Below are 23,300 nucleotides of genomic sequence, written 5' to 3'. Positions count from 1 at the left end.
CGACCCCACAGACGCCCAGGAGCTGCCTGCGAGGCCAGACTGCGCACAGGACCAGCAGAAAGCAGGGGGCTTTCGGCATCACTCGCGGTGACAAAGGTGTGAGTCTCAAAATATTATTTTCAATAGAAGTTTTGTTTACCTAGAAAAGGTCAGAAACTTTGGAGGAAATAAGTGGCCCAGCTCTTTTTAATGAAAGCAGTGCTCAGTTATACAGTAACTCTTCCTAACAAACAGCCTTAAATGGGATAAAATAAAGATCAGAAAGCTAAGTATTTTTCCAGATGAATTTTAGGAAGGAAAACCCACTATTTTGGGGAGGCTACTTCTGGGGTATCTTTAATAACCGAGAACGACAATTTCATTTCCCCTAGGTTTAGAAGTATGTATTTTTAGCAGAAGCAACATTAAAGAGGCAGGACAGAAATGTCTAGAATGTATATATTTATACAAGCGTGTGTGCACACATACGTAACACTCACATATAAACACTATACACAAGGACATCTATTTGAGAAAGGAACCGAAAAAAGAATCGTCACACCCCAAGGCTTACATTTTCCTACTGCAATGGGTTAAGTCTTAAAAATGTTTCTCCTTATAACTGCATCCTTCTAGAATGCAGTAGATTCTGTTTATATTCCATTTTTAGCTTGCCTAAATACCCTGGCAGAAAACTGTGGTTGGAATGTGCAGAATCTGCACGTGGACATTCCTCGCCTAGTACCCCGCCCCAACGTGAGCTGCAGAGGGACGGCTCCCAGCAACACAGCTTCTTCAGAACGAGAAGAAATGTCACCCTCCCGAGCTGGGTGCTCAGCCCAGGAATCCTCCAGCCCCACCTGACTGGAATGGGCTCTGTGTGAAGTCATCTACAGAAGGAGCAGAATGTCTGCTTCACCAGCTGAAGGTTTCCACGGCTGCTCGTTCAGAAGCGATGGATGCCCCCCACTGTCACGTGGGGAAGTAAAGCGTAAGAGCGTTCTCTACGTGCTTCACCTGTGCCGGTCAGTGAGCACGGGGGGGGCCGACCTCCGGAAGAAGGCACGTGAGAAGCAGCTTTAAGAGTACTAACGTGATTCCATCAGAGACTGTCACAGCAAGAAAACTATAATCCCCCCAACGTACAATACGCATGAGCGTACACGGCAATACGGCAATTCTGCCGGTAGACGCCAAAAATCAAAGTAAATGCTGGTCCAGGAGGACCCGTGTTCTTCCACAGAACCACTCGGAATCTGCAGGTGTATCAATACTTAATATACTGAGTGTGTAAGCCCTCTTGTTTCAAAAAGATTCGTGCACATATGCGGTGTGTGTAGATCAGATGGGGAGGGTGTCACAGAAATGCTTATAAATATACTGGGGCTCTTACGGAAACACTAAACGAGACCAGAGAAGACCTGGTAACAGAAGTGGGTAAAAGCCTGAAAGCAATCCACACGGACGAGGTAAAACCAAGACACAGAAACTGGGCCGAGAGAAAGCCGAGCACTTCTCTAAACTCCCTGGAGTTGTAGCTGCGAGTCTGGCTCAATCCAGAGGGGCACCGAAGAAAACTACAGAATTCACAAACGAGATGAACCGTGCAAGTCATTCTCTGGCTCCTGTCCCACCCCAGCCCCGGCGAAAAGCTCCACGGGCTCACAGGGGACGAGAGACCCTGGGTGTGAACTCCACCTCCTTTTGGGTCTGGGTCCCTGCTGGACCCCCCTGCGTGGCACATCCATGCTATGCACGATCCGTCTCGACTGTGGATGGAGCCATCTCCACTGCAGACGTATGTGGAACCACCACCACTGCCCGGGACTCCAGAGGCAACGCTGAAATTAACTGGGTGGGAACTGCCGGTTCAACGAAGGCCAGGGCACCCAGGAATGCCCACTTCAGAGCCCGAAGGAAGCCTGAAGTCAGTATGGGACCCCAGAGGGAGCAGACGCGCACAGCAATTGCAGCACGACACCCGGCTGGCCCTGTCCTCGGCCTCCCCGACTCAACCCTCCCCCTGCTCTCTTCCGTGTCCTGGCCCGTCTTCAGTTTTCTCTGGTGCTGCTTCGTGACCAGCTCCCTCGTGCAACTGTTCCTCCAGATACTCTTCTCCTCGTGGCGTGCCTGCACCCTACGCCCTGACAGCTAGTCGCCCGACCCAGGGCCCGCGGCCTTCCAGCACGCCTCCTCCTGCCGTGGGTCCCCACGTCCCCTTCCGATACAGGCTCCACCGGTTCTGTGGCCAGACCGCGTCCCGCCGGTTCTCAGGCCTGAGCCCCTCCTCCCCGGACCCTTTTAACCCCACGCCTGCTCACACACGCCCCCCCGTGGAGGGCCGTGACGCCACACTTGACTGCCCACCCCAGCCCCGTCCTATGCTGGGCGGGAGCTCCGTGGGGGTGGAGCTGTCACACGCATTACTGTACCGTCCCCAATGCATGTCCCCCAGGCACAGGGCCCGTCACACGGCAGGCACTCACGTGTTCTGAGTGAACAAACAAGTGACTCTAGCTTAATCCTAAATTTATTCAATGTTTTTATCACAAAAAGACCCACTTCTGTCACTTGATACAGCAACTGGAAATAAAAATTCTGGATGAATCTGACACAAGACAATGGTTCAGTTCAATTCAAAAATGAAACTCATTTAACCTTTAACTCAATTTAAATTCTAAACTGATCAGCATTCAAGAACTAGCCTGTACATTAATACCAAGGAGCTGATCTAATTACTGATACAATTTAAAGAAAATAAATTTAACAAACCAAATACATTTGGAGAGTTTACAGCTTAAATGACATTAACATTTTAAAAACAAAAGTTGAAAAGTATTCACCAGTCACAGATGGTTTAAATACCAGAAAATATTAGAGATACACGAACAATAAAAATTCTGGAAATCAAAATCCAGGGGCAAAATGTGAGAAACGTCTGTCGATGGCCTCAGGTACCACAGCTTCGTTTCCACAAAAGGAGAGGGGGACGGCGGTGAGGTGCAACCTGGCTCAGAGGAAGGAGTCGAGGAAGTGGCTCTGAGTCCCAGCCACCACGCTCCTCCTCGCACGGCATCAGCTCTGTCCCCTGGGAAAGGGGCACGGCATCACCCGCCTAGCTTTAAACACCAGCACGTACGCGTGAGCACCCTGTACGTCTGCGTGAGGCAGGCAAACACATACGAGGACACGTCACGGTGTCCCTTCCGTTCCTACAACAGTAGGTGTTGAGCCGGAATTTTCATGTTAGACGTGAAGTGGTGAACATCCTACTTTACAGACACCCTCATCCAGGCACCCAGCGCCAAAGTCACCGCAGTTCTCGTTACTAAACCCAACCAGGAACCGTCCCAGGGCTCTCCTCAACTGCTCAGAAGGCCGAGAAGAGGGACCAGGGAAGGGAAAGTCAGCTCCGGTAGGGGCCGTCAGCGGTGAAAACCAAAGGAAGGAGAGGCGACAGCCCCCTCTCCCCTTGAGTCTTTCTCTTGAGACCCTGAGACCAGCCTCCTCCGCCCACCCCCAAGTCTTCTGCTGACCAAGCGGCGTCAGCGCAGGGCTGGGGAGCTGCCCCAGGGCCGCACGCCGCGGCCAGCACTCAGCTCCTCACACAAGGCCCGGCCCTTCCAAGGGGAGCCCCACTTACCCGGTATCTGTCTGATTCCTGGCAACCCAGCCTCTTCTGGAAAAAGACTCCTGGAGAAAATGGAAATGACCTCCACGATGTTGCAACACTGTCGTTAAGTTCCACTCTGTTTCTCTCGGAGTTGATTTAACCTCGTTCCTCTCACAAGCTGAACAAGCCTTTAGCTAACTTTCCCGACTGCAGCTAATTAGATGAATGGGGACCAGGGCGAGGACCGCAAGAGGCTGGCAACAGGAGGCCAGCAAGTGGGTGGGTGACACCACGGGAGGTACAAGACCACAGAGCTGGACGAGCAGGTGGGCGGCAGGGGGGGGCCCTGCCCACGTCTAGGCCTGGCTGCCGCACGGCAGTGGCGCCTCCAAAGGGCCGCGGAGGGGGGACTACTGACTTGGCCAATTACACCAGAAATGGCCCCTGCAAGACCACACAGGTCCTGGGCGGGCCTCCACCCGAGAGCACACGGTCCAGGCAGGCCCTGCAGGCCTCAGGGTGAGGCTGACACGCACTGGGCCCTTCCCTTAGGGGGAAAGCTGCTGCTTGGAGAAGATCTGGATAGAGCCCAGAGCTTGTCATCAGCACACCATTTCCCGCAAGGCGAGGGTAAACTCGGATGCTGGTTACATCCCAGTAACTAGGGGAGCCCTGCACCCAGTGAGGGCACTGCGGGGACCCGTCCTCCAGGGGCCACACACCATACGGCCCACGTCTCCTTCTCGTGGGAAAAGGGAAAGGCTTTCTGTGGCAGTGTCTAGGTGACAGGAGAGCCCTTTCTCCGGGAAAGCTGCGGTGCCATCCTTTCAGAAGCAGGCGTGAACAGAGGGGAAGAGTCCAACACCTCCGAAAGGAAGGTGACCGTTCTGAGCAGAGGGTTTCAGGATATTTCACGTGCCTCGGAGGAAAACACCCACCTTCCTCCGCTTGGGATTGGCCAATTTACCTCCTTCACTCTCAAAGTGCTCTTACACTCCAGAGGCTGGAGGACTTGCAACCGTGGCCCGCCCCGTCCTGGGAACAGGGGAACTCCCCCCGAGACGCCCCAACTGGAGAGCAGCATCCTGGCTTCCCCCTCATCTCTCCAGCCATCAGCCTGAACGACGACACCACCGCCTCTCTCGTCACGGACACTGAGAGCGAAGTACGCGCACGGTCTGTGTTACTGACCACGTAAGTCAGGAGAGGAACTCGCCACAAGCTACTGATAACGCACCGCCTGAGCCAGAAACCGGGAGGGAGGGAGGCCCCTCAACACCCCCAGGCCTCAGGCTCACCAGGGCACCCAAGCACTTGCTCTAAAACACAGACGACTTCTATGAAGCCACAGAGCTTGGCAAGTTTTCCTCACAGAAACATGCTTATTTGACTCGAGACCTCCTTAAGGAACATTCTGTAAAATAAAAACAATCACATTTTTAAGTACACACAACACAAATCATTATTTCGAGCCACCGAAGAAAAGCAATGAGACAACTAAACTAGCTGCAGGTAAAATTCCTGCGGCGCAGTTCTGGGCGTCCCTTTCCTGGGAGCGCCTCTGCAGGTTTTTATCTGTAAGAACGCTTTCTTCTCTTCCTTGAAAGACCAATTATAATAAAGCAAGTGCTGTGTCTGTGTTCAAACTTCCCAATCTGTCGGGAAGAATGAAATTACGAGTCTCCCAGGAAGGCTTTCACGACCTGCGGATCTCAGCTACTATCTTGAGCTGGGAAGGGGCAGATCGACGGGCACCGAGGTCCCCGAGGGGCCAGCAGGCGGCAGGCCCAGGCCGCGCGGGGTCAGGGGCCCCAGACAGGCCCCTGACAGCCTCACGTTCTCCTGGTGGTCCACTTACTTGCTTTAAATATCTAAAGATGAACAGGAAAGCAGCAAATGCAGGCGGAAACCACCGGTCACTATCCGTTCAAACCGACAGGCCCGACTGGACGTCAAGAGTCCAACTTTCCTTCAGGAAGGCCTCAAAGGCACCTTCCTTCCTTCAGTGGAGTGACGACCTTGGCACATTCCGGGGGCGAAAATCGGCAGTGCACCTGACGAGGCAGGAGACCCCCTCCCAGGTAGAGCACAGAGGCCCCGCTGTGACACTCTCCCAAGGTCCCCGAGGGTCCTGGCCCACGCCCATCCCCCCTCGGCTGGCCGGCCAGGCGGGTCCGCAGAGGAGGGTGAGGCCTAAGCCGCGTGCCTCTCCCAGCCCTCAACACCAGAGCTGGCAGGCGAAAGATGCCAGGAGGCAGAAATGACAACACTCTGCCCGAACCCCCACGACACCACACACTCCTGTCAAGTACAGCACAGCCTGCGTCGTTTTTAAGTCTTTCAAGATACAGCAAGTTTTACAATGGCTTACTTTGGCTGGACTACAACGTTTTCAGTTGCATTCCGCATTCTTCTAAAAAGCTTTATATGGAAAAAATTTTAAAATGAAAAACAAAGGTAAATCTTTGACAGACGTGAAGCACACGCAACTAATTCTCTCTAGCTTCCCAGATCCTAACGTCCTACTGCTGTTTTCGTAATGGTAAGTATAACCCAGGGTTGTACAGTCCATTTTCAAGTAATCAAATACTACAATCAACTTTATGGAAAACTAAACAAGCCCGAAAATAACATGAGGAAAACCAATATATTCTCCCGCCCTTCTCCTTAGATTTTAGACACTGTGGGGCATGATGATGAGGTCAAAGCTTCACGGCCACATGAAGGTGGAGTGGGGAGAGATCGGTCAAGTTCTTGCAAAAGACAGTCGTGAATGGAAGCTTGATATCGGCAGGAAGTTATAAAACTGAGACTATTATACCACTTTCCAAACTGATGTTCTCCACTCATATTTTTAGGAAAGGTGAGCAATGTAACTTACACAAAAAAGAAATCAAGGATCACTGTACAAAGCCATACGCACAGGAATCCTACTTTGTACAGAAGCGTGAAAGGAATTTCACTAAGGACAGACGTCCGTGGCCATCTTCTAATTTATCTACTGAAGAAACCAGCACGGCTTCGGAGGAAACGAAGGTGCCAGGACTCACAAGAAGGAGGGTGAGAACAGGGGCCCAGAGTCTTTAGGATGCTCTGCTCAAAACCCCCTCACAGCCACCGTCCACCACAGCAGCAGAGCTAGAGGGGACAGCCCTGGAGGGTGCAAATGGCTCCACCTGCAAAAAGCCAAAGCAAGGGAGGGCCCCCTCAGGGTGGGTGAGGGCGGCGCCTACTTCTATCAGACAAGGGAGTTCTAATCAGAAGCCTTCCTACCAGATCCGGGTGGCGTCAAACTGGAAGAAAAGGATTCCCCCACGTGACTCTTTCAGAACGTAGAGGAGGAAACACTTCCAAACTCACTTCATGTAGTCAGAAAAACCCAAATGCCCGAACCTCACAAAGACATCACCAAAGAAAGAATTATAGACGAACACCCTTCATGAACTTAAACACATAAATGCTAAACGAAATAGCAAATTTCAACTTGTAACATGTAAGGGAAAAAGAAGGCTATACCATGAATTACATGATGTCGTACAGCGGCATTTCAAGACTGGTTCAAAATCCAAAAATTAGCTTACTTCACATTTAAAGAATAAAAGAGAAAAACAGGATCATGTTGATACATGCAGAAAAACCATTTAACAAAATTCAGCAGATTGAGGAAGCATTCTCAGTGTGAGAAAGGACGCCTATTAAAGCCAACAAGGCCAGCAGTCACCCTGATATACTTGAAGCTTCCCCCTATGACTGGAACACGGGAAGGAGGTCCACTGTCATGACTTTTATTCAACGTCATATTAGAGGTTCTAGCCAGTGCAACAAAAGAAAAAAAATAAAAGGCAAAAAGATCATAAACAAAGAAACAAAGTGTGTTTACTCACAGACATCATGATTTTCTACAGAGAAAATCCTAAGGAAACGGCAAAAGAATTCCTGGAACTAAGAAGTGAATTTAGTAAGATGGCAGAATAAAATCAACATACAAAAATCAAGTGTTATGTACCAGCAGCAGTAGTTTAAAAGTTAAAAAGAAAAAAAAAAATTAAGCTGATTTACAGTACCATCAAAAACGAAGCATTTAGAAATCAACTTTACAAAAGACACACCAAGATCTTTAAAGTGGAAACTACAAAACACCACTGAGAAAAATTAAATAGAAGCTAAACAAATGCTGAGCTAAACCACAGTCATGAACTGGAAAATTCAATTTAAGATGTCAACCCTCCCAAAATTGACACACAGATTCAATGAACTCCAATCAAAATCCCCATAGGCATTTTTGGAGAAACTGACACCTTGATTCTAAAAGTAATATGGAAAACTGAGACCTAGAAACCAAGACAATCTTCCAAAAAAACAACAACAAAAAAAACGGGTGGTGGGGGGTGGAGAGCTGGAAGACTCACATTAATTCAAGACTTATCACAAAGCTACATCATCAAGTCAGTGTAGCACTGGCCCAGAACAGATGAAAAGATCGGCTGAACGCAACAGTGTCCAGACATATATAACCCACACACGTATGGCCATGTGGCTGATTTTTTGACAAGAACACTGAGGCGATGCCATGGAGAAAGGAATGGTTTCCCGCCCCCCGCCCCCAACAAATGATACTGAAACAACTAAATGTCTGCGGAGAAAACTGAGTACCTCACAACAAGGTAATTCAAGGTGATGGAACACAGATCTAAACATAAAAAGCTAAAATTATAATGTTTTTCAAAGGATTTATAAGAGAATCTATTTGTGAAATTAGAGTAGGCAAATATTTCTTAAACACACAAAATATGCTGAACAGAAAGGAAACAAGAAAGTTGGTCTTCCTCAAAATTAAAAACTTCTATTCATTAAAAGACATTATTAAAAAAATGAAAACACAAGTCCCCAGCTGTGAGAAAACGATCAACACATATATCTGATCACCAACTACCAACTGACAACAAAAACCAAGAAAACACCAACTAAAAATGGGCAAGAGACTTGCCTCACAATGAAAGCTTACTGAAAACGGTGTTCAAGGTAAGTCATCAGGAAAGGGCAGGTCACCACCACAATGAGAGAGATAATACTTCATACCCACCAGAGCGGCTGTAACTTTAAAAACTACCACCACCAAGTGCGGTGAGAAGGCAGAATAACAGAAACTCCCATACGTTCCTGATGGAAATGTAAAATGGTAAACTTTGGGGAACGTGTTGGCAATTTCTTACGAGGTTAAACATCCATTTGACATGCAATCCAGCCATGCAATTCCACACCTAGGAATTCACTCAAGAGAAATGAAAACGTACGTCCATAAAGAGACCTGAACAAGAATATTCACAGCAGTTTTGTTCATAGTACCGCAAACTTGGACAACTCAAATGTCCATCAACAGGAGAATGAATAAACAAACTGTGGTATATTCCTAAAACAAACTACTACTCAATAAAAAAGAATGAACTACTTACTGACACACAGAGCAACACGGGTGAACCTTGAAAACACTGTTGAACTGAATACAAAAAGAAGTATGTGTTGTATGGCTCCACCTAGAACAAGCTCAAGAACAAGCAAAACTAACCCAACATGACAGAGATCAGAACAGTGGGTGCCAACGGGGAGGGGGTGACTGAAAGGGAGCACGAGGGAACTTTCTACAGTGCTTTATATCTTGGTTTGGGCTGGTGGTCGTGTGGTTGTACACATCTGTGAAAACTCACTGAACTTTACAGTTAAAATCTACGAATTTTATTATGCGATTTTCACCTCAGCTTTTTTAAATGAAAGAAACTGTTAACTCTTGAGTATTCACACAGATAAATTTTATGCCGTTCTCTACTTCTGAAATATCCCTCCCCAAATTAACCATACACAACAGACTGCTGGTTGCCCTCCGCCCCCCGCCAAATCCGCTCCGCACAGAACCGCCGACTTCAGCTCGCACACGCCAAGCTCCGTGCTTCCCGCGCGGCGTGCCCAGCAAGGTAAGAGAAGACACGGATGCTGCTTCTGGAAACAGAGGGCATCCCCTCCTTTCTCTCTCCTCTCTCTGCTGCTTGTGAAGGGGTGTGGCAGCTCGCACCCCAGAGTCTGGCCTGCAGATGCCGAGAGGAAAGCTGAGGGCGCCAGACTCCAGTGACCATCCCGCCAGCAGACCCAGCGTCACTGCTCCTCCGCCAGGGCTTCTCCTCCAGAGAAACCGGCTGCATCTGATTAAGCTGTTACTTGGAGGAGCTTGTTTTCCACAGATGAACCTAATCCTAACTTGATTCAGAAAGTACAGGGAGTAGAAGCAAAGCTACGCCCCTTCTTCACTCCGTTCTCACAATTCCTAATGGACATTTAAAGCATTTCAAGAGGGGTTTTTCCTCCTACTTTTTCTTCTCCAAATTCACTTGCTCTTTTTAAAAAAAAAAAAAAAAAAAAAAAGAATTCAACACGTAATTTCTGTGATTTACTGTGCAACTGAACACGCTAAAAGACAAAATGACATTTTCCCTACAAATTATTTGGTGCCTGTGATTTTCTGAACACTACAGCCAGATGGTTCTCATAGAAATCGAGAAGACTGTATTCATATAATTCAAAGGTTTGCTTATTTTTTGGTCTTAAAAAAGACTATTGATTGTAACGTGCAGCTCTACAGGAAAAATCTCGACCGAGGAGGCGAAAACTGGTATTTATTACCGCCCTTGTGCTCATTATAGCCGTCTCTGACAGCGGTCCATTAAAATCAATTTTTATGTTTCTTACGTATTTTCTTTTTCTAACATCCTTGGCGCTGTGTTTATTAGCCCGTTAAGACAAACGCTGAGCAAAGGAGTGGGTGGTTTTTCCCCTCTTCTGTCAGAAATAACAAGAACTGCAATTTTAAAATACAACTGCTACTCACAATCAATGAATGGAGGAAACTGAATGTTACGTTTCAGAACAAAACATTAAGGAGTGCTTTGAATTTTTAATGGTTTTATAATTAGAGAAAATAAATAGCGGAGATCGTTCAGAGAAACGTGTTCCGTGAGAAATGGCAATACCCTAACTTCATGCTAACAAGGGGATTTCATACCCTTTCTCCTCCGCTGCGCGCGCACACACACACCAACAGCCGGACACCATCTCCAAGAGGCCCAGTGGAGCTACTGATTAAGCAATTCCAGGACTTTGGAATAAAAGTCCATTAATAAAAAATTCCATTAACAGAAGTCCCATAAAAGTTCATCACCTGGCAGACTGATGGACAGTCAACGTTGGTCCTGGATTTAAAAATCCGGATTAAGGAAGCAGCAGCTCCCTGTCACCAAACGTCCAAAGAGATTCCCACATCCCACTTGCTTAAGAATCAAAGCGCTCAATACAGTCCATCAACACCTCTATAAACGTATACATTAACACGTCTTGGGGCTCCTAATTACAGCTTATGTCCCTGTGGTTAATCGGAGGTGGAGGGTTCCTGGGCAATAAGCACAGATGCTGAAAACGAACAATCATGGCCCTACCATTTTTAGAGACATGCTAACTTTTGTGATTGGTAGCGTGTGGCTACGTGTTACCCTGTGATCAATGGAGAACAAGCAATGATCGTATTCTCCCTGTTGCTTTGAACAAACCAAGCAGTGGGTGTCACACAGGACTCTCACTCACTCAGTGTCTGGGATCTTCCGGCCGTGCAGCTTTATCCCGTGCAGACCCTGCTCGCAGCCAGAGATCTCGATCTTCCCCAAAGGGCTGTCCATCATTCTGTATTTCATTTCACAGGTCTTGTTCATTCTCGCAAGTACCTAAAGAGAAACAATTTTTAAAGTTACGCATACGTGAAAGAGTTTGGTCACTTCTAAAGCACAACAGAAGCCCCAGTTATTTAAGACATAAAACATCTTCCAAAGTTTTTTCCCCATTTTTGGAATTTAACCATATAATGTGTCATTTTTATAACATAGTCACTTTGAAGACAGAAGATTACCATAATTACCCAGAGCAGCCAACCAACAGTTCACTCTCCTTTCATCTCCTTAAATTATGATCTCCTGGCGGCTCAGTGGTTGAGAATCTGCCTGCCACTGCAGGGGACACAGGTTCAAGCCCTGATCCAGGAAGATCCCACATGCCCACGGAGCAACTAAGCTCGTGCGCCACAACTACTGAGCCTGCACTCTAGAGCCCGGGGGCCACAACTACTGAGCCCGCGTGCTGCAACTACTGAAGCCTGTGCGCCTAGAGCCCGTGCTCTGCAACGAGAAGCCACCGCAACGAGAAGCCCACGCACCACAACTTAGAGTAGCCCCCGCTCGCCGCAGCTAGAGAAAGCCCGCACGCAGCAACGAAGGCCCAATGCAGTCAAAGATAAATAATTTAAAAAAAAAATTTTTTAAATTACCATCTCCCTATTCTTATTTATCTTCAACCAACGCAGAGTCAAAGATGAAATAAGAGTGTCTTTTAAAAAGTACCTAAAGCTATTTAAAATAAAACAATTACCAACAACACTTTCAGTAAAAACTGAAGACAAAGCATGGGATATTTTGAATAAAGTACGTTTAAAACTAAAGCATTATTAAATGAATTACAGAAACGGAGCGAGATCCGACTCGGCAGCGGCCGCGGAGGGCCCGCGCGTCGGAATCCCGCCCTTACAGAAGCGCACGGACTTTGCTTGCGTTCAAGCCAGAGTACAAAAGCTATCCTATCAGGTACCCTCCACGCGAACAATTCTGAGAGATGCTAATTTTGGTCAACCCAGTGGAAGTTTAAAAGAAAGAACAGATGTACTAAGAGCAGCGAAGAGCCTGTACCAAGGTTTAGGCTGGCTGGCATCTTGTAAAAATCCCTCGGCCTCGAGGGGAGGCCGGAAGAAAGGGCCGTGGGGAAGCCCACCCGGGCCGCCTCGTCTCCCCGGCGACTCCTGCCTGCCCTGCTTCCCGCACACCTCCCTCGGGCCACCTCACGGGCCAGCGCTTCCCAGGGTTCCGCGCTCAGCCACAGCTGCCTCGGAACCGGAGCCCCGCAAGGCCTCCCTGCGAGCTCCGGACTGGAAGTCGGGCTGCCGCCTGGCTCTCCTGACCTCTGCGTCCTGGAAACGCTTCACTTGAACTTGTCCAAGACCGTAACCGCGCGTGGGCTCTGCCTCTGTGCAGCGCGTCGGTGAGCGGGCTACCACCCAGCCCCGCCCCGAGCCCCACCGGACGTTGCCCCTGGGACCCCGCACACCCCCGCACCGCACTACACGCCGGCTCTACCATTTTCAGCTCTTCTCATTCATTTGCGCCCGTCCTCCCGGACTCGCTCACCAACCCCCACCTCCCCGAGGAAGGGCGCCCTCGGGCCCCCTCTTTACACCCGGGGTCTTCCCGCTCCAGCCACCCTCACCTCGAACACCACATCACTACTGACGACACGACAGCGCTACAGCAGCTCAGCGAACCGCAGCCCGCCGGCCAAACCTGGCCCAGCGCCTGCTTTTGCAAGGGAAGTATTCCTGGGATGCAGCCGTGCTCATTGTTTGCAGGCTGGTGGCTGCCTTCACGCTCCAGCGGCCCTAAGTCCGTGGGCGCCCCTCACGTGCAGCGAGGGTTCCAGTATCCAGGCCTGGACGCCGGGGACTGGCCTCTCCCTGACTGTCCCGTCTGCCCCACTTGGCCTGGTGACTGCTTTACAGTGAAACCTCAACACGCCCCCATCGCCCTGACCCCGCAGGTTCTCCTCCCTTCTGTGTGCCTTCCACCTGCTCCTAACAGCACACGCTGACTCCCTGCTCTACCTCCCAACAGCCCCAGGACAGGGGCACACACAGGTCTATGCCTTGAAGAGGTCAAGCACCATTCCCCAAACCCCATGGTGTGCAAGCATCACTCCCAAGATTCCATCCTAAACCCCTGGGCTCCAGAGCTGCCCTGTTCAACATCCCCCTTTCTGTGCACAGTGACAGGGGTCTGAATCGAATAGCTCTCCAGTTTCCAGTGAGTGGACACAGGATTTTGCTGGGAAACCTTCTCAGATGTTTGCCCGGCATCGGAGATGCTCTCTGACACCTCATATTCCTACCATGGCTCCCCACTGCCTGAGGGATAAAAACCAAAAGAGTCTTCCCACCCCCTCCACTCTGTCATGCGGAAACAGGGATCAGACCAGGCAGAGGGAGATCATGGCCTCCTACCCACGACCCATCACCTTGAGAAAGTCACCTAAACTCTCTGAGACACAAGTGCTTTTATCTATAGGACAAACGATACCTAAATCATGGGGCTGGCACAAGGGTTAGCGGGAATGTGTGTAAAGACCTGACATCCCCGAAGGATTTAGGATTACCATTATCCCTGCCGCAACTGACATTCTAACCCAATATCCTTGGCCTTTGACCTTGTCACCCAGAGTGCACTGCTCTCCTCCCTAAATTCTTATCCAACAACTTCAAAATCCTAAACATTCTTCAAAAGCCAACTGCCACCCCTTCTCCCAACCCCCTGGGTGCGTCCCCCTGTCTCCTGAAGCCAGAATCAACTCCTGACCCGCACCCGCTCACATCTGTGGACATTTTCCATCACCCTGAGCTGCTGGCAGGTGACCATGCTACCACGAGTCAGGGCCCCACGGACGGCAAATGCATTATACGTGTAAGGGGTTTATCATACGTGTGTTGAGCCAGATCATCAGCATGTCCACCATCCGGGTCAAGGCGCCAGCAGAGCATTTCTCTGAGCACAAAGTGTGTTCGGAGAAAGGGTTCTGCTGGCACGATGAGAAGCCTGGACGCGCTCTCCCCTTCTGGGTGACACCCTGCACCTTAGCGGGTTAAGAGCTCCGAGCAGTCTTGCAATAGAAGTCAGCTTCGTTTCTTTACCGAGCACTAGCAAACGTGTTCACCGACCTGTGCCTCCTACCTGAGTCCCTTTTCAGAAGCTGAACGAGCATGCCTCCGTCAAGTGGAAGGCTGCTTCTCAGCAGATCCAGGCTCAGGGCCCTGGCTCAGGCCTCAGATCCGGAGCCTGACAAGTCACGAGCCCATGGCAGGCAGGACTCGTGCTGGCGAGCCTCCGAGACTGATGCTAATTTAAGCACAAAAGCAATTTACTGAAAGACGTTCCGTAACTCACAGAACTTCTGGGAAGGCTGGAGAAGCAGGCTCAGAAAACAGTAGGAACCAAGACTGGCCACAGTCCAACCACAGCCAACACCAAGTCTCAGGATACACCTGTGGGAACAACGAGGGACTGCAGGCACGCAGCAGGCGCCGGAACCACCGGCGCCCCGGGAAACAGGATGTTGCAGCCACCGTCAATTCCCTGCCGCCCGGGCTCCCTGTCACTTGTCCTTGGACTCAGGCCCAAGCAGGTGCCTAGAGCTCGCGTGGGCACCAGGCCAGGGTGTACCTGTGCCGAGTGGCCGGGAAAAGGGACAGCCTCCAGGAGGGCTGTGTCCATGCCGGCCCCGCTCAAGCACACAGCCCGGCATCGCTGCAGAAATGAGACCGGCACACAGCCGACCAGGAGAAGGGTGAATGTTCGATGTCCACTCCTCTTCCCAGGCCTCAATTTTCTCATCAATGAACTAATAGTAACCTGAGTCCACCAGTCTCCCTGGGCTGTTCTGAGGGGCCCAGCTGGAGGAGACAGGAAAAACGGTGAACGGGGCGGCTGGGTGTTCCTGCAGCTTCAAAAGGACCTCTTTCCTACTCAGCACACACCCAGCTCTCACCCTTACTCTGAGGAAAGGCTGGGGAGACACATCCGGGTGCGCAGGGCAGGTCAGGGGTAGGGCAATGAAGGTGACCGGGGGCGCAGGGGCACGAGGATTTCCGCCACGTGGGAGGACGAGCAGGTCTCCAGAGAGCTCAGGCCCCTCGCTGCTCCAGGAGAAGGGCCTTGCACGCCACCAAGCCGTTCCAGGAGCCGGGCTCTGAGCACAGCCTGGATTAGCTGAACTTTGGAGGCCACTGGCCTAGACTGCAGGAGAAGGGCAGCCAGCCGACCCCAGCATAGCTGGAAGGGCTGCCTCCGGACCAAGTAACGGCCACACACTCCAAATAACGGAAGGGCTGCCTCCGGACCAAGAGGACGCTGAAGCTCGGCCTGAAGCCGCCGTGCTGCCCCCGGTGCCCAGCACCAGCAGGCACCGCCCGGCAACACGGCACTGGCCCTGGACCACCGGTCTAAACTCATGCCCCAAGTGCAGGTTGCCCCCTCGTACTGAGCAGCAGCTCCTCTGGCCTCCACAGAACATGGTGAGTCAATCACAAACCATGCCAGGAACCAACAAAGAGCAATCAGCCCTTAACAGGAATAACTCAAGCTCAAAGGCTGCGTTCTGAACAAGGGGCACGTGCCACTTCTAGCCAATCCACTCAGCTGGTCATAGTCATGTGAAGTCTGAGGAGGTGAGCGCTTTAGACTTCCTTATCGGTTAAACACAATGGAAATCAAACCCCACCTCAATTTTCCTGAATGTGAGGATTCCCCGGAACTACCTCCCCTAAGACTCGGGCCTGGTACTCGTGGCCCAGCTCCTCCTGGACTCGGCCTGGCTGAGCTGTGCTTTCACCAGCGCCTCCGGGTTTTTAAGCCCATTAGCAGAACCACTGCTAGTCAAAGATAATGCACCATAACCCACCAATGGCTACTTTGCCAGAAAAAGAAAAGCTGCAATTTTTACATAATTTTATACCAACCCAGCCAGAAATGGCATTTGAGACTCCACAGAAACCTGTGCACGACTTTCTTTCCTGTCGACAGCCAGGGCATTCAGCACAGAGTCCTTCCAAGAGCAAAGGTAAAAATTAGCTGAATACTGACTGCATCCTACTATGTTATGGATAATGTGTCCCCAGGACAGAAGTGCTGGGCCATTTGGCGTGCTGTGTGTGTTGACGAGAAGCCCAGGCTGAAACAGCAGGTGTGCTGCAGGTCCCGCAGAGCTGGCAGGCCTGGCGAGGAGGTGGGGGGATGCCTGCAGACAAGATGGGGGTGTCACAGACACCAGGAGGGACCCACGGGGGCTGAAACGGGGCAGCAAGAAGAGCGAGGCTTCCATAGCAGGCGAGCGCATCAGGGAGTGAGGGCGTCTCGGCACAGGCTGGTGGGAGGTGCCGTCTGGAAAGCAGCAATTCCAAACACACACGGGGCTGCCGTGCACGATGGCTGCACAAAGATGCTGGTGGAATCCTGAGCCCTAGGAGTGTGACAGAGCCGCCTGACACCCTCCCACTGCGACATCCCCACGCTCCACTCCAGAGGCCAACCCACCACCAGGCTCCAAAGATGAACTCTCACCAGGAGTTTCATCAACTAACACCAGCCCAGAGAAGGCCATGACCGTGAGCCCCAAGTGGACCACGAAGGCAACGAGGCCCAGTAAAGACACCTGCTCACTGTGGACGCTACAACATCCACAGCCCCAGCCCAAGTACCAAGTCCAGGGCCAAGCAGGCTCCCGACAGCCTCACAGGACTCACCGGGGGACTGCCGCTGGGCGGGGAGGGGGGCTGCCACAGGGGAGCAGGGCCACACGCTTTAGGAGAGCAGCTAAAAATGTTTGGAGAAAATGACATCTACTCAGAGAGCTGACTTATAACAAGGGGCCAGAAGAGAAGACGCACGTGGGAGGCAGGCTGAGGCAGGCAGCCAGCAGCAGAGCCTGGGAGGCAGGGGACGAGGCCCAGGGGCCGCAGAAAGAAGCGTGGGGGAGACGCACAGCCTCCACGGGGTCAGTTTCGTGTCTGGCTTTGTCCCTGAGAAGCCCCAGGGCTTCAAACAAGGGGGAAATCCACCAGGTTTGCCTTTTCAAAGGCTCCCTGTGGCAGCTGTGTAAGGAATAGGTGGGAAAAGAGGGTGGGAGTCCTGAAGGAGACCGTGGAAACGGTCCACGGAGGCATAAGGATGAGCTCAACCAGAGTGAGGCAGAAGGGAGACTAAATAATGAGCCATAAATAAATAATAATAAATAAATGTTTAATAAATACCCGAGTGCCCCTTACGCGTGAGCCACCAGGCTCAGGTGCTTGAAGCTGTAACGAGACAACCGTGGTCTACTGGGGGAGGAAAATTACCCACAAAAAGCAAATCACGCTGAACAATCTTTGCAACTTTTCTATAGGTCCAAAATTATTCCAAAGTAAAAGTTTATCTTAGAAAAATCAATAGAGATATGGCAGAATGATTTGAAATATTTACCTGCATCTTTCTACCTGCATTTTCTAAGTTTTCCACAGTAAACCTGAATCCCTTTCACAAGGATAAAAAACTGTATTAAAATTCAGTGTGATATAAAACACAGGTGATGATAGCAAATGTTCCACATTTAGCACTGTCTCAAGCTCACACATGCAAAACAAAGGGCTGCTGATACTCTTCTGCATAAAATAAAAACTCGGAGGTCTGGAATTTTTTTGACTTTTAAAAAAAGAAAGGGTCGAGTAAAACGAAGACACATGAAAGAAATCGCGTCTCCTTCTCTCCCATCCATCATAAGTCCTTGCAGCCCCCCAACAACCTGGGGCCCTCCCTTCCTGCCTGACCTGGTCTCTGACCAGGACCCCCAATTCACTCTACTTTTACAGCTCCTCAAACACACAGATGTTGCTCTTGCCTCAAGGCCTTTGCACCTGCCACTCACTCTTCTTGAAATGCCTCCCCTTCACGTTCTGGCACAGTGGCCTCTGTCACTTAACTCACAACCCTGCTCAAACATCACCGTCTCAGAGAAATCTTCCTAAGGCAGTCCGTCTCCTCTATCCGTTCTTTCCTGTTCTTTCCTTTACAGCACTTATGGCACATGAGATCACACTAGATTTCTTTTATTTGCCATGCGTCGCCTTCACTAGAAAGTAAGCTCCAATACAGTAGCAAATGTTACGTGACAGCACTGGCCAATGAGTAAGAAGAAGTCTGCCGAGAGGTCTTGTTTTGATTTAAAAAGAAAAGAAAAATTCTTCTGTGGCTGGCACCATCTCCTCCCCTTTCCTCCTTCCCTGACACTGCAGATGTGATGCCTGGAGCTGTGGCAGCCATCTGGTGAACACGAGGCAAAAGCAAGAGACTGGAGAGCCCCTGGCGCTGACACCGTGAGCCACTACCACACCAGTGCTGTCTGTTGCTAGACTTCTACTTGTGCAAGAAAAAGAAAGCCCTGCTTGTTTCAAGCCAGAAGGATTTCCTGTTTTCTTCAACTTGAGGTTGTCCTAACTGATTTTTGCTATATGCTAGCACTCAGAATGCATCATAGGTGCTCAGTAAATACCTGTTGAATAAATGAGCTAATTATCCGAATCATTCAATTATACCTGATGTGATGACTCAGAAGGAGAACTCCAGGATTAACGAGAGCCCACAGCTGGGGTTTGATGACCTGAGGCTTCCTGGAAGAGGTGCCTACACAAAAAGGCAAGTTGGAGTTTTCTGGGGGCAGGGTGAAGGAGAGGAGTGCCCCTGGCAGGCAGGTCTGCACGTGCCAAGGCCCTGGTGCTAGAGGGAGCACAGGGCATCTGTGAACTGAAGGAGGCAGCAGCCACAGGAGGGAGAGGACCCACGTCTGAGAGGAGCCCGCTGTGGCAGCTGCTGGAGCGGTGAGTGCCACTGTAGGGGCAGGAGGGCAAATGGTAGCACCGACGATCCCAAGAACATCACGGGCAGAGAAGGGGAGTGCTGGGTCTGGGACGCTGTAACCACACCCATGAAGACAGGGTTATGATGTCTGCACAGGTTCTGGGGCTCAATAACAGAATCTGCTCCAGCTAATAGCATGCCGTGCTGGTTTCCAAGCCAGAAAGAGGAGGGAAAAGTTTTACAAGCCAACCATCCATTACTCCTAAGCACCACGTTTACAGTTGCATAAAATAGGGGCTGTCCTGGAACCAGCAAACCTGAAGCGGCCAACTGGAGGCCATGGGACCACCCTGCGGCAGAGGCCTCGGGAGCCCCGTCAGAGGACAGGGAGGAAGCCAACCGTCAAAAGCCCAACAAACCAGTTTCCAATGTGCCAAACCCACATGTTTGGGAGTTTAGAACTAGCCCACAGGGTCCTGCGGAGGCTGCAACAAGCCAGCTCTTTGACTGTTTCCCGCGAGCAGCAGGGAGCAAGCTTACATGGTGCGAAACCACGTTCCTTAGCTGAGTCCCCGAGCTGCAGGGACAACCGGGCCCACGGCTTTCTGGGGGACAGCACCACGGCCGCATTTAGGACACAGATTAAACAGCCAGGCTCCCCATTTCCCGCTCTCATGAAGCACACACCCTGTGCCCCCCCCAGCCCGGCGGCCTGGCAGGCCCAGCTCCCTGCATCATCACCGTGGCAGCTACCTAAAGCCGCAAAGTGGCAAGCCGACATTAATTGGTGGCAGGAAGAAGAATCGATTTTTCATGGCTATTTGGAGACCTCTGCAAAAGTGAAGTGAATTCCGTTTCATCTCTCTTTTAACATGAATGGTGTTTAATGTTCTGAATTAAGCGGTTGGCGCCAGGGGCTGAGTTCCCACTATACCAAAAGCAAGAAACCCAGAAACAAACCGTCTTCTTTCTCCTTTGCCTGTAGTTTTCCAGGCCGGCCACGCCTGTCTAAAACCTGTCTTTCCAGAACCGTCTTCACAGTCCTGCTCCTCTGCACTTTTAACCATCTCTAGTATCGGTGTCCTAGGCAATGAAAAATGACCAGAAAGGGGCTAAAAAAAGAAATCGTCTGCTTTCTTACAAGCAGTGTACAAACAAGGTGCCCAGATGTTTGCTACTGTTATCTCCCCAAGGTCAACGGCATGTGGCCCACAGCTGAGCTCAGGCCTCCCCCACGGCGGCCCCATCTCGGGCACCTCCGTGTCGCCATCAGCTGCGTGTGTGAAGTGCAAGCTCGCTGGCACCACGAGCACTGATCGAGGGAAGGGGAGCAACCTATCTCCTGACATCAGCAAAGTCATCGTGAAATGAAAACTAGTTTTACAATCACCCTGCTGAACAGAGAATAAGAAAAAAGCATCAGAGAAGCACCTCTGTCTTCATTACTCAACATCAGCCCACCTGAGGCTCAGGTGGGAGGGATTATCCTTGTTAGGAAAAAACATGTGTCAAACCCCTAGAAGAGAGAAACTACTTCACACCTATCACCTCTTAATAAACCCGGCAAAGAGAGGGGGGAGAAGAAAGTGGATGGGATTGACCCCCACCAGGTGTACAAGTCAAGAAGGAAAATGATGGGGAGAAGCAAGGCCAGTGGCCGAGACCCGGCTCCCACTGCCACTAGGCCAGGGCCTCCCCAGCAGAATTTCACCAGGTCACATTCAACAAAGGGCAGCTCTAAGTATGCCTCAGTTTATTATGCCCTAACAACCAAGAAGGGTTCAATTGGTTGAAATGATTTTGCCAAACAAAATACGGGCACTGCCATCTGGTATATCAAACTTAGAATGGATCCAGAAGTTGTGCAAAAACATCACTTCACGTCTACACAAAAACCTGCAAATGGATGTTTACGGGAGCTGTATTCACAATGGCTAAAACGTGGAAGCAATCAGCATGCCCTTCACTAGGTGAATAGCTAAATAAACTGTGGCACATCCAGACAATGGAGTATTAATTCATTGCTAAAAAGAACTGAGGTATCAAGTCATGAAAAGACACGGAAGAAACTTAAATGCATATTTGACTAAAAGAAAGAAGCCAATCTGAAAAGGCTACGTACTCTATGATTCCAATTATATGGAGACAGTAAAAAAAAAAAAAAAAAAAAAAAAAAATCAGTGGTTACCAGGGTTGGGGGGAGCGAGGGATGAATAAGTAGAGCACGGAGGATTTTCGGGGTAGTAAAACTATTCTGTAGGGTGTGGCGGTGGTGGATACACGACATTATACATTTGTCAAAACCCATGGACAATACACCGCCAAGAGTGAACCCTGATGTAAACAACGAACAAAGGTTTACCTCCTTCTGGTAGGGGATGTTGGCAGTGGGGAGGGGCACACGTGGCGGGGGGGGGGAGGAGGTATATGGGAACTCTGTGTAACTCTGCTGTGAACCTAAAACTGCTGTTCTAACTTTGCTGTGAACCTAAAACTGCTCTAAAAAATAAAGTTTACTAATTAAAAAAAGAACCATTCCAAAGCCTTCTGTTACGACCCTGACATGGAAGGGAAATGATTCTCGTTCGCTGCTAAATTTTGGTGAACCCAGCTACATGCACACACAAAGGGAGAAGAAATTCTGCATTACAGTGTCACAACTAGGCTTCCAAGTTAAAAACTGCTTCTACAGGGATCCCATAAATACTGTGCTCTGCCCGTTCTGAGCTTACACACAGACTTCCAGGACATGGGATCTGTGAGCACCTTCCTGATTAACGACGCTCTGGTCCTGAAGAATACCCATCACAACAAGGGCAGGGGAGTCAGGGCCAAGGTGGAGAACGGCCACCGCACGTGCATCTCGTTAAAGTGCTCAGCGTTCACCAGTCGCCTAAACAACGCGCTCCGAGCAGCACATTATAAAAACAGCCGTGAAAATGCCTGCCCATCAGAGCTTCCATGTTAGAGGGACATCTAAGGAAATTCTTTCACTGGTCTTTAAAACAACCATTTCTAGATAAAAACAGGCACTGTCTCCATTTAAAAACTATACTTAAAAGTCAGTTTTCCTTTCCAAACTTTTCATTTTTGTTCATGTTATCAAACTAAGGTATGAGCCATGCAGGAAGGTTTAACTGCTTTTCTATTCTGAAGCTCAAAGGCTGTTTTGAATCTGTGCAACTACACAGGAATTAGGGAGCAGCCAGAATACAAACCCATATATGTCTGTGTGGGTAAAAGAAACAGATCCCACACAGAGACAAGTGCATCAAACTTACATGTGTACAGTTTAACAAAATGCTCCAGAAATCTCTTGGAACTTCAAGCATTTTTGAAAAATATTTCCAGGTACAACACCAAGGTGGTAACTAGAGCTCCCATATCCATTCCAACAGCTTACAGATAAAATATCTCCGGATCTTGCCAAAAACTGGTGCATGACACCAGAACATGCCAGAACGCTCTACAGAAAGACCCATAAAGATCTTCTCTTAAAAGTTTCTTAGTAACTATCACTTATTTCTTCAAAAGAAGAAAAAAGCTCCCCTACTAACCACGGCGCTGCAGACCAGAGTCAAATCTACAAAGACTCTCCGTGAAACGAGACACCGGCGTCAAAGCAAGCTCCGACCCGAGTGTGCGTGCTCGGGGTGCACGGTGGAGCCCACGCACCTGAAACCACAGGTGAAACGCTGTACACCGCCCCGGCTAATTAATTTCAAGGAAGAAAAGTTTTACACCAAAATGAGCATGAAACAGGAAAAGCACAAGTTTGTTAATAGGTTTCCCACTTGCCGGGCTCCCAGGCCCCGGAAGCACCAGTCACTGCCCGCTCTGCCCCCCCGCCCTTTGGTGGAGGGGGACTTTGGTGAAAGACAGGAGAAGCCCCGCTCTCAGGCGCTGTTTGCGCAGCTTACGCCGCCTACTCCTCTTCCGGAAATGCACAGGGAACGTCTGAGTACTCAGTGACGGAAGAACTCTTCTTTAACAGCAAATGTGTCACCAGCCAGAAGACCAGATGCACCAACGATGACAGGAAGCAGGTTACAGAAATGAATGCAGCCCAGACCTCCAACAAGGAGCCCACAATCAGAAGCAGGATGAGAACTCTGCGTCCTCAGCCATCGCAGCAGGATTTGGAAAAGCAGCCAAGAAACCTTAATTCGACAGAACAGCCCCTCCTACATCAA

At 50.1% G+C, this 23,300-nt stretch overlaps 1 protein-coding gene across 9 annotated transcripts in view; it reads right to left on the bottom strand.

Annotated features, from left to right (window-relative positions):
- MGMT (O-6-methylguanine-DNA methyltransferase) overlaps positions 1-23,300 on the bottom strand; it is a 285,335-nt gene that overhangs the window by 213,214 nt on the left and 48,821 nt on the right. For all 9 annotated transcript variants that reach the window (XR_003797035.1, XR_003797036.1, XM_029245271.1 and 6 more), the window contains one exon: positions 11,219-11,355. Coding sequence is in view for 7 of the 9 variants with exons in the window: in XM_029245271.1 (XP_029101104.1) it covers positions 11,219-11,343 (125 nt within the window). In the remaining 2 variants the exon portion in view is untranslated. The remainder of the gene's footprint in view (positions 1-11,218; positions 11,356-23,300) is intronic.

This window comes from Monodon monoceros, unplaced genomic scaffold (assembly GCF_005190385.1).
Source record: "Monodon monoceros isolate NGI ecotype Baffin Bay Population unplaced genomic scaffold, NGI_Narwhal_1 Super_Scaffold_4, whole genome shotgun sequence".
NCBI lineage: Eukaryota > Metazoa > Chordata > Mammalia > Artiodactyla > Monodontidae > Monodon > Monodon monoceros.
Note: the sequence above shows the minus strand (reverse complement) of the source record. Positions and strands in the feature narration are given on the sequence as shown.